General features: G+C 40.8%; 1 protein-coding gene across 1 annotated transcript in view; it reads right to left on the bottom strand.

The window, feature by feature from the left end:
- The window catches only part of LAMB4 (laminin subunit beta 4), a 99,883-nt gene that overhangs the window by 27,212 nt on the left and 60,497 nt on the right, over positions 1-12,174 (bottom strand). The window contains exons 17-22 of the mRNA XM_003782586.2: positions 11,502-11,679; positions 9,862-10,005; positions 8,091-8,322; positions 7,502-7,659; positions 4,865-5,089; positions 3,770-3,990 (exon numbers count right to left, since the gene is read on the bottom strand). Coding sequence (XP_003782634.1) covers positions 3,770-3,990; positions 4,865-5,089; positions 7,502-7,659; positions 8,091-8,322; positions 9,862-10,005; positions 11,502-11,679 — 1,158 coding nt within the window. The remainder of the gene's footprint in view (positions 1-3,769; positions 3,991-4,864; positions 5,090-7,501; positions 7,660-8,090; positions 8,323-9,861; positions 10,006-11,501; positions 11,680-12,174) is intronic.

Genomic DNA, 12,174 nt, shown 5'->3' with positions numbered 1-12,174 from the left:
GGACCACAGGTGCCCACCACAACACCTGGCTATTTTTTTTTTTTTTTTGGTTGCAGCTGTCATTGTTGTTTGGCGGGCCTGGGCTGGATTCGAACCTGCCACCTTAGGTGTATGTGGCTGGTGCCTTAGTCACTTGAGCCACAGGCCCAGAGCCGGCAAGTATTATTTTCATTATGGAATGTATGACATAGTTTCTACCAACTGGACTCATGTTTTGCTCAAAAAAACATCTTTTTTGTACTTTTGGCTTAATTCCTTAATGACAGCTATTTAACTGTATTTTGGGGAGAAAGATGAACTTTCCTTTACCTTCCCAAGTGGATTCTTGACCAGGTTTTCTGAAAACTGAGGAGGTTGAAAAATTAATGGGAAAAAATATGAAGAACACACTATTGTCACTGTCACACCTTACCAATTCTACTTAAATAACAGCTCCATGAGTCCAGTGAATAAGAAGCTGGATTTATAAAGTGACTAGATGTACCAAATTTCAGTCCGTCTTTGGAGTTCCTGAGAGTTTCTGCTCAAACATAGGGCATTATGGGGAATTCCTTGGCCTAGGGTGCTTTATAGTACTGAGTCCTTGACTGTTGGGCTGTGCTTTCTTCTACAGATGCAGAAGCTGCCTCCTTTTAACCTATTCCCCTTGTTCTGAGTCCTGTCCTACAGAATTGCACAAAGCAGACACTCTTCCTCTTCTCCCAACTAGAGCCGACCACCCTAACTCCCCTTTGCTTCTCTCTGTCAGGTCCATCTGAATTCCTAATTCCTTCGAGCCTTCAGCACAGAATAGCATGGTTCTACCCATCATCCTGGTTGTCTCCTTTGGACACACACTAGTTTGTTAATGTAATATTTAAAATGTGGTACACAGAAGGGACAATAGTGCTCTTGGCACTGTCTGACCACTAGAGCAGATAATGGGACAGCAGCTGTCCTGAGCTTGGGCATGGTGCGCCCCTACTCCAGCCTGCTGGGCATTGCCTCTTTGGCAGCCCTGCTGGTTCACTGGATGCCTGCACACAATGAAAACCCTCAGCTGTTTGTTACAAGAGCTGGTGCCAAGCTATTACTCCTACCCCATATTTATGTAAGGGATTTTTAAAACCCCATTGCAAACTTTACTTTTCTTTGTTAGCAGTTCATCTCCTTGTTTCCAGCTTACTTGATAGCTTGTTAAGATATCTTTCCTCTTGTTCTGTCTTTATAATATGAGCTTATAGCTTTGTGATATCTATAAATTTGAGCTGCATGTTTCCCCAGCTCCATCTAAACTGTCAATGAAAATGTTGAATGGCACCTTTGTATCCCTCCGTGGGAATGCCCTAGGGACTGCCTTCTGGTTGACCTGGGGACATTTATCAGTAGTTATTTAAACAGCTGGGAATGTGAATGTCTGCATGTCTTCTCTGTACTCCAATGCAAGTGTTTCTTGACTGTAGAGAGCAACCTTCCCTAAGAGATCCCCTATGGACCAAATACTCTGAGTGCCCTTGCCATGAGGTGCCTTTTAGTTAAATCAATGCCATCCAACTTTCAGATGGGGGCTGCCCCCAACTGTGGTCTTCACTGAATGTTGCTACAAATGTGCTTCCCAACAGGCCCAAGAAACAGATAGTGATGCTGAGAGCATTCGGAGTCCAACAGGAATTAGGAAACCAGGCAGTTCCATGGAGATCAGCTAATTCATTCTGCAGGTGTGGGTTGGGAACATATAAAACAGGCACAGTCAGCTAGTGCCCAGCTTGGTTTCTAACGCCATTCTCCAGGAAAGGCTAACGCTGCGTGGAGAAAGGGCTGATTCTAGGACTGGGGCAGAAAATATGTAAGACGAGCCTGGAGTATTTTGCAGTAAAAGGAAGTGTTTTTAAAAACCCTACACTATTGGCCTATGTCTAAGGGAGCCAATTAAAAGAGCTTCAAATGATCAAAGCTGGAACAACCTGAACACCACCACAATATTGGAGTATAACCAAAAGTGTAGTGTAAATATCCATGAATCCAGAGGGATATAAACCAATGACTAACTGAATGAATGAATGAAGGAGGAGGGACAACAGACAGACTTCAGCACAGGAGAATTCCAATGCTTCATGGAGCATAATCCCTTTAGTTACGGACTGCACATGGTGACTTCCTTTCTCAGAGTATAATACAGAAAGGAGGAAAAAGTAACTTTACAATATAAAGACCTGATAAACACAACCTCAGCCTGGTGACCAAGAGTCACATCAACAGTGATACCAAGTTAACATGTACCCTTGACTTGATGTGACATGAATGGTGACTTACCTCTCTGGTCTTCTCAAAACCCATAACCCCAGTCTACTCATGACAAAACTATCAGATAAATTTGAATTGAGGGACATTCTATAAAATATTCCTTAAAACTATCAATGCCATAAAAAACAAGGACCATCTAGAAACTGTCACAGTAGTGATGAGGTCTTAGAACAGAAAAAGAATATTAGGTAAAAACTAAGGAAATGTGAATAAATTAAGGAGTCTAGTTAACAATAATGCACTGATATTGTTTACTAATTGTGACAATGTATCATACCGATACAAGGTGTTAAGAGTAGGAGAAACTGGATATGGGGTGCATTTTTCTTGTTCTATCAGCACAACCTGTAAACTTATTCTAAAATAAAAAGTTTATTTAAAAAAAGATATGTGGTAGGGTTGTATGTTTTGGTCAGGGAGGATTGGAGAAGAAGAAAATGAAGAGACAGGAAACCACATTTTCTGTGTGAGAAGTACTTTCAAAAGTTAACCTGGGTAAAGCTTGACCTTTGAATAATAAGTTGAAGGTGGAGCTGAAATTGGAGGTGAGCCGTGCTTACTAATCGAAAAGACTCCAGTTTCTTAAATTAGCGTTTTGGTTCCAAGTAAACTCTGACCCCTATATTGTGGATTTGACTTTCTCTAAAATATCTTGTCATTGTTTTACCCTTTTCCCCTAATCTGTTAATATGAAAATTGTTTCAAAGAATAGATTCATTAAGCCAAAAGACAAAAACCAAAACTAAGCATCTTAACAAATGGTTTTATCCCCCAGAAATAGATAAGGTTGTAACCATTAAAACCTGTACTCCTTGTCTTACTGAGTGGAAATCACATGTACAGTTTTAAGTAGCATTAACCTTATAGGAAGCATTGAAGATTTGCTCCCAGACCGCATTCTTTAGAAACAATCGATGTTGGTCTGGAAGGAAAGAAGACCTTTTACCCGTATGTAAAGCAACTGGTGAATTATAGAGAATGACAGCTTGATTTTTATAAGTGGAATTATGGGTTCTGAGGGCACCTGTTTCATTCTGATAATAATCATTTCTGATTAATGATCTATGTCTTGTGTCCTCTGTATGATGATGTGTACAGCAGAGCAAAAAGGGAGGTTGTGAGGGACGTTCCTAACAAATATAATCAATGTAACTTTATTCTTTGTACCCTCAATCGATCCCCAACAATAAAAAAAAAAAAGAAAAGGAAGGTTGCATCTGTGTTTCACTGTGTGCAAATCCTGACTTCCCCAGCCACAGAGCGGTCTAGACAAAACTGAAGTGGGCAAAGCTTAGCTTGGAGACCCTCATTCTCTTTGCTGCTTTCATTGCTGGATGAATGCAGACTCTATCCCCTAGAAGGCCAATGCTGTTTATAAAATTTGATTAACAGTTGTACCCTGAGAAAACATTCCTTACACATTTGAAACCATGTCTCACCATCAGTCCCAACTCTGAGTAAACTAGTAAGGTTTAAAGTATCTTGCCTGGTCACAGTGGCTACTTTGGGAGTTCCAAGGGTCACAGTTGCATGGCTGACATCCTCTCCCAGGGACCAGATTCCAGTATCCGTCAGCACAATGGTCACAGCCCAGGCCTGTAACATGTGGCAGACAAGGACATTCACCAGTGACAGGGTCACAGGGGCAAGCTCCGCCACCAGGGGGACACACAGCTGGATTCACACCAGAAGGATGGCAGGAGCACCCTAGGATGATAAAGTGGCCGTTAGAGGTGCGTTCCACCATAACACTGGCGTTGAACAAACCATACCAATGGCTTTTTAGACCTGAATGTACCATTTCTCCAAAGGGCTCCAGGAAGAAACACCCTATGATAATATAGAATTTATCAAAGAATTAATGTAGGCTGAACCTATTCAATAGTTTCTATCTCCCCAAGTGCAAGTTCATATGGTTCAACCTACTGCATGCCAAAAACTCGCAGTTAGGATGACTAAAAGTCTCATATTTCCTTCGTGCCACTCACCAAAGTTCCATTTATTTAAATTATTGGAAAACAATGGTTTATTAAATTGACTTGGGTAAACTGAAACAGTTAAAATATCTTCTGAAAATGAGCAGTTTATCCCCCGTTTCTTTATCATAGAATCAAACCTTTGTCTTCTACTAGATCTCTGATCCTCATACCTATACATTAAAGTCACTTAATAACCTGTCACAATGCAGATTCCTGGGGGGCTTCACTCCCAGAGATTCAGAGGGTCTGAAATACAGCCCAGGAACCAACGTGTTAGTCCCCCCACCCCGGAACCCCCAGATGCTCTGCACAGGTGCACTGTGGACCACGCTCTGAGAAACAGTGCCTTCAGGTGATAAAGGCAACAGTCACAAAAGGCAAATTGATCACACCAGTGAGGGCACTGTAGCAGCATCTGAGAATATAGCTGTAGTGTTGCCCCAATTTTTGCTGAGGAGCTCAGTGCAACAGCCCAGTCACCCAGTGGGTGTGGCTTTTGCTGGCTGGGGCCGTCCTAACTGAACTGAGCATGGGCGAGCTGACACCACTTTTACGAGGTGCTGCTCAGACACATGCCCCCCTGGGGAGCTTTGCACACTTACTTCTGCAGGTCTGATTGAGGGCTGATCCAAAGTAACCTGGTTTGCAGAGCTGGCAGTTTGGGCCCCAAGTGTTATGCAGACATCGAAGGCACTCCCCTGTTACCGGGCTGCAGGACTCTGGATCGGTCACATCTATGTTGTTGTTGCAGGCACATGGCTGGCAAGGCGCTCCTGAAAGTTTTGGATTTCTATAGAAGCCAGCAGAGCATTCCTTACACTGAATACCTAAAAGAAGTGGGGATAAGAAGGAAATGGGTATTGTGAATTGGGCTGCAATAAACATTCTGGTGCAAATGTTTTTGTTGTAAAATGTTTTTTGTTCATCTGGATAGATACCTAGTAATGATATTGCAGAATCAAATAGCTAAACGCCCATCTACTCATGAATGGATAAACAAATTGTGGTATATGTATACCATGGAATACTATGCAGCCAGGAAAAGAGGGCCACTTTACATCTTTTATGTTTACCTGGATGGATCTGGAACATAGTTTCCTTAGTAAAGTATCTCAAGAATGGAGAAAAAGTATCCAATGTACTCAATACTATTATGAAACCAATATATAAACACACATACCTATGAATGAATGATAAAATACAAAGATAGTCCAGAAAGAAAGAGGGGAGAAGAGGGGGAGGGAAGGGGAGGGGAGAGAGCAAGTGGAGGGAGGGTATTTGGCGGGATCTCCCCTAATGTACACAGTGCAAGGGTACCTTTCAAAATAACTCAGAGTATATTATAAATGTTGTACCACAAAAAAAAGTGAGGTGATGGTTATGCTAATTAGTTCTGCATTGTATATCAAATCACATGGTACCCCATAAACATATACAGTTATGATTTCATAAAAATTAAATAAAAACAAGAAGGAAATGGGGTAAGGTCTGAATGTTGAGGGGGAGGAAATTGATGTCAATAGGGAAATACTGAGCTTGTCTAAGAACAATGACAAGTCATATACTTGGGGTGAACAAGGAAATTGTTCTATATTAAAACATTCATTTTCATTTAATATTAATTCAGAGAATAAAACAATTATTCAGAGCTTAAAAAAGGCTATAGCAAAGAATGGATTCTAATCTTTCTTCAAAACTTATAAAACTGTGGAGACAGGATTTCTAGGTCCTAATGTCCTTACCCTAGTGTGCCCCGGAGCCCAGAGCCCAGAGCTAATCTCAGCCCCGGCTCACCCTAAATAGCATTGCAACTCCCACTTGATCCTAGGGCTGAGGGTAAAATAAAGGTAAATTAAAGCAGCCTTGAAGGGAAAGTCCCAAGAGCAGTGTCAGTGTTGCCTGAGGGACGTGTCCAGAGGGAACGCAGAGCTAGTGCAGTTCTCTGGACGTTCGCTTCTCCTGCAGGGTGTTTCTGCAAGAAAGATGAGGAAGCCATCTTTCTCTCCAGCAAGTTTCTCTTCCTACAGGAAGTAATGACCCAGCTTGTGAATCCCTCTCTAAATATTTGTTCATCCACTTGGAAATCCTCATGTAGCACAAACGTGGTCTCAGTTTTGTTTGTTTGTTTGTTTGTTTGTTTGAGGCAGAGTCTTACTTTGTTGCCCTCAGTGCCATGGCATCACAGCTCATAGCAACCTCAAACTCTTGGGCTCAAGCCATCCTCTTGCTTCAGCCTCACGAGTAGCTGGGACTATAGGCACCCGCCTCGATGCCTAGCTAGATTTTCTACTTTTTTAAGTAGAGACGAGTCTCACTCTTGTTCAGGCTGATCTCCAACTCCTAAGCTCAGGCAATCCTCCTGCCTCGGCCTCCCAGAGGACGGTCTCAGTTTTTAATTTTTAAAAACTGACCAAGCAAGTCAAACTGTACATGAAGAGGTAACTATAAGGGAAGAGGTGCGAATTAGCCAGAGCCATCCATAGCCTGAGATGTAACAAATAAGGAGAAAATCAGTCATATGATTTCTTATCATGATGGAAATTATCGCTGAAGAAAATAATAGTGCCATATATATTCTATGTATGATTAAATCAAATAGACTTCATAAGTTTTTTTCCTTATTTGCATTATACATTCACGCTCATGCTTAAACTCTCTGAAATAAAATTTTAGATGAGCAACAGACAGAAATCTTGAAACCCATGCAATGTCTATCTACTGCCCAAATCAGTGCTTTAGGTTTAATTTTTAATCTGAAAAAATTAATTATATCTGTGAAAGAGTAATGAAATGGATTGCTTAGAAGTATCCAAAGAAAGCATTTGACTTCCTAAATTTCTAATTCTTAAATTGCTTTACATTAATTTATTTAAAATAAAATTATAAGAGGCAACTGTGAATACGTTATAAGCATATATAACATATATGCTATGTGATTACACAATATCTTACTTCACATGTGATATTATACTTTTAAATAAATTAATTTGACTTGATTTCATTTGGTCCATTTTCTAAAATGTATTTTTAAAAAGGTATACTCAGTAAAGTTTTTAATTGTCACTGGTTTTTGAATCCTTCAAATTCTTTGTTCAGCAACTTAGTAAATTATGTCCTCTTGCCATTTTTGTACCACTCATTTGTCCAGGGCAGATAAATTATGAACATGTGATCATTTTTCAGATTGCAGGGTGGGATAGAAGAAAAAAAAAACACCCATCATGAACCATGCTGCATACCGAGGTAACCTTGAAGACAATTGCAGATTACATCTGAGCTCCAGGGATTCTGATAACAGGAATGGGCAAAATACTGATTGCTTGAGGGGACATCTGGACACAGGCAAGGACGACAGGGCTGTCCTGAAGAAGGATTTCCATAGTAACCATCGATGCACCTGTCAAGGAAATTTCCTTTTACCAAAATGTTGCCAGGAAAAGCTCCCATGTTAGCCAATGCAGATTTGCTAGGCTTTAGAACAGAAAACTCAGTATTTTAGAAGGTGCTCATTTGCTCTGTAAAATGACTTTTTATTATAGATTGAAAGTCTCAAGGTATAGTCATTAAACTCAATATAATAGCACTTGATTTACATGCCATATTTAAGGAACATAAAAAGCAATGTGCCAGGTGAATGTGTATTATTGATTTAATCTAACATTTTCTGACTTATAAGATGATTTTAAAAGGCAATGGAACAATGATCTCCCCACCCATAGCAGGCCTTCTACACTTGAATACTTCTGAGTCTCTACTTAATGGGCCTCCATTGTGAGATCAGAACAAAATTTAACAGCCTAAATATTAGCGTTCACATGAATTCCTTACCTTTCACAGTTTCTTCCAGTTGTAAAGCCTCGACAGTTGAAGCATGATCCTGTCTCTGGATCACAAAGTTCAGCAAACCCATTACAAGGGCAAGGGCGGCAGTTGGGAAATCCAAAGTAGCCTGCCAGGCACCGATCACAGCGGCGGCCCGCCACCTCTCCGTAGCAGAGGCACTGTCCTGTTAGCTGGTCACATACTGTGTTCTTTGATCCTTGAGGGTGGCAGTGACATGCTGCATAAGGCAAAGAGAGGTATGTTGGAATGGTGTGGTGCAGGGAAGTCACAGTTCTGATTTTGCGTCCTTGTCCTGGTGAATACAGTGAGCTTGTGAAGGGCTTAGAACAGAGCCCAGCATGTGAGTGTTAGTTAAATAACAATGGATTGAGTCATTCCATCTGCAGAGGTTCTCAGCTTGTGGGTCCTGACCCCTTTGTAACAATGAAAACACATCCTGCATATCAGATATTTACATTACAATTCATAACAGTGGCAAAATTACAGTTATGAAGTAGCAATGAAAATAATTTTATGGTTGGGGGTCGCCACAACATGAGGAACTGTATTAAAGGGTCACAGCATTAGGAGGCTTTAGGAAGGTTGAGAACCACTGATCTAGAGCATGCTGTGAACAATTGGGCCTTACGAGTATTCGTTGTTTATATAGAGGTACCAACTAAGAAGCATGTTTTAACAACTTAAACGTTCCCATATCTTAAACTTCTATATAACGTTGACCCCATCTCAAGGTGGTTAGACTTCTTTTTCAGAAAGTGGTTAGACTTCTTTTTCCTAGATGAAATAGTAGAAGCCCAATCCTTTTCTGATAAATTTTGAATCCTGTGAGCCAGTCTTCCCTGTACAAAAATGTGATGCCTGTTCTCTTGATGGGGGGGAGGGGGGCAGAGTGGGGAGGATATGTCTGTTCTTTTGTTTAGATCTCTTTGTGTAGCTCAAGCATTTTGTAACTTACTTCTAAAAAAAGAAAAGAGAAAGTAATGATGGGCCTGTGCTACTCTGCTAGGTAGCCATGCCCTGGCAATGCCCTGGAAGGGAGACTGTCTCTTTGAGAAGGCAGGTTCGCCTCCCTGAAAGAGAAATTAACCTACCTGTAGATCTTCATGCTTCTTAAGGTAGGTTTCTACGGAGAATAGTATTTTCACTAGCGGTTTACACTGTGAGCAGAGAACTATAGGTTCTAAACACAACAGCTGTGACAGCTGAATTATTAACCATGGATGAGGCTCCACCGAACACCGTATCCCAGTGTGGCTTACAAAATGAGTTCCAAGGCTGTTTGCAACCTTGCATCAGAAAGGGTAATATCCTCAGCGGGGGGGTTCTGACCTGTGGTGACAGTGTTGTCCCTTTCTTGACTTTTCAATCTCTTTGTTAGGTTAGCCTTTCCAGCAACAGGGCTTACATGCTAGATCATAGAGCTGGGTTTGCACAGCCAACCCCTTCCACGGTGTTTGTTCCCACATTTCAGCTGTACTACCATCCACCTGATACAGACACAGACTTCTAGAGGCATGGACTATGTTATGTGTATTACGATTTCTGGGCTCTGTACACAGTTTCCACTAATAAATGGATGGATGAAGCATGGCAGAAAAATTTCCAGTACATTTTATCTTTGTAGGTAAACAATCTATATTATGTGGCCAAGCTCCCAATCCTTTCCTCTCTAGGATTCCCCACATCGTTTTGCCTGCCTTCAAAATAAGCAAGGTTGTGAACGAGTGTGTTCCCCTCATGTTTTTTTGCTACTTACAATGACAGCCATGATGCCCCAAACCGTAGCTTCCAGTTGAGCACCTGTCACAGCATCGCCCGGTCACACCATGTTTGCACTGGCACTGGCCTCCAAGTCGGCTGCAGCTGGACCCAACTGAGCCCTGGGGGTGACACTTGCAGGCTGCAGGGAACAAAGGAAGGGAGGTAGAGGGGGAGGAAGTGGCGGAGAAGAACCTCGCCTTGTTAGTTCACTTCTTCATTGAGATCTCTCTGATCCTCTCTTCCCTCATCTCTCTTTTTTTTTAAATTAAATCATAGCAGTGTACATTATACTATCATTATACTATCATGGGGTACAGTGTACTGCTTCTGTATACAATTTGAAATACTTTCATACAACTGCTTAACATAGCCTTCATGTCTTTTTCTCAGTTATTGTGTTAAGACATTTATATTCGACATTTAGAGAGATTGGATGAACCATAGGCGTGATCCCATCAATCACCCTCCTTCCACCCCCCATCCCCCCCTCTGCTCCTCTCCCTCTCCCCTCTCCCCATATTCCTGGGCTAAAATTGGGTTATAGCTTTCCTATGAAAGCTATAAATTAGTTTCATAGTAGGGCTGAGTACATTAGATACTTTTTCTTCTATTCTTGGGGATACTTTGCTGAGAAGAATATTTTCCAGCTCCATCTATGTAAACATGAAGGAGGTAAAGTCTCCCTCTTCTCTTAAGTGGGGATAACACTGGACCTACCTCACCAGATGGCTGTGTGGCTCAAAGGCAATATGGTCTGTAAAGTACTAAGAACAATGTTGGGCTTGTACAGTGCTCATCAACATTACTTCATAGAATACTTAAAATAAACTGTTTTAAATAATTATTCTAATATAATTACTACTCCTGATATTATTACTGCAATTCCTGATGTTCTGCACTGGTGCTGAAGTGGACCTACTGGTTTTTGATTCCCCCTAGTTCTTAGATTTCATGAGATGAATGGCACCCTGAATTCTAGCTCTGTCTTAATGGACAGCCTGGAACTCAGGAAACCTAGACTGTCATTGTAGCTGTCACTCTATAGCAATGCTTCCCAACTGAGGGAAAATTTTGGCTCCCTGAAAACATTTGACAAAGTTTGGAGACAATATTGGATGTCACGGCTCAGATAGGGTGATGCTGGTATTGGATGGATAGGGAGGTGGCTAAGCATCCCGTAATGCACAGGGCAGGTCTGCACAGCAAAAGATCAGCCAGTTCAAAATGTCAGTACTGCCAAGAGTGAGAAACTTTTCTCTATAGTTAAGTGAAATGGACAAGTTACGTAATGATTTGGTGCCCTAATACTTTCATTAATTAAGTTAAGAGTTTTGGAGGAAAGAAGCTGTTTAGAGTTCCTCCCAGCTTTAAGCTTCTAGGATTCCAGATGAATTTTTTAACACCATTGTTTCAAAAGTTTAGCATCCTGATGCTATTGCAAGGCTTCTCCTATATACATTTACTGAACTGCATATTCTGAATTCAACACGCCAGCAGACCGCTCTGTGTGTCTGATCATTGTGATGGGTGCTTTGCTTTGGAATGGATACTAAAATAAATCTATCTGTGCACATTCCAAAAAGCATTTGCACAGATGTCGGTGCTTCAGCAGAGCCCACTGAACAGATAACTCACCCACTGCCCCATCGTGTAGCTTGGCCGACGTGCTGACCATAAGCCGTTCACATGCACCAGGGAGCACTTGAGGTCCTATTTCCAAGGCAATTTTCACGCAGTTGTGCAGCTGATACTCATCTAAGTCCTGTTTGCTGTAGAAATTCTCCAATGAATTGACTTGGGGAATAAGGCCAAGCTTTTGAAATAATGAGAAAAGAAGATTTATGTTCAAACTATATGCTGTTCAAGATTCTAGTTAAATTAAATAAAACCCAGATCTATGAGAATAATGGTTCAAAGGAGACTCAGTCCAAACCTTTAAATTGATTGGAACTGTAGAGTTTTAAGATTTTTAATTTAATTGAGAAATATCTAAATATTTATATTTATTGTCTTACAGCAAAGAAAATATAATACACTTTTATCTTTTTACTAAAGATAGTAAAGATAAGATAAAGCACTAAAGATAGATCTTTTTACTCAGATAAGACTTTTAATTAAGCTACTTCTGATAAATTAATAAATTCTGGCTTAGTGTGTCCCATAGTGTTACTATGGAACTCTAATTCCATAAAATTCTCCTTTAAGTGTTTTCAACATGTAAACAGTGGTGTTCTACATCAAACTATATTGGTCTCTGGGAGATTCATAGTATAGATTAGATATTAAAGGCTCCATAAAGAAAAAAAAA

The sequence above is a fragment of the Otolemur garnettii genome, unplaced genomic scaffold (genome assembly GCF_000181295.1).
Source record: "Otolemur garnettii isolate 467f Iridium unplaced genomic scaffold, OtoGar3 scaffold00005, whole genome shotgun sequence".
Taxonomy (NCBI): Eukaryota; Metazoa; Chordata; class Mammalia; order Primates; family Galagidae; genus Otolemur; species Otolemur garnettii.
Note: the sequence above shows the minus strand (reverse complement) of the source record. Positions and strands in the feature narration are given on the sequence as shown.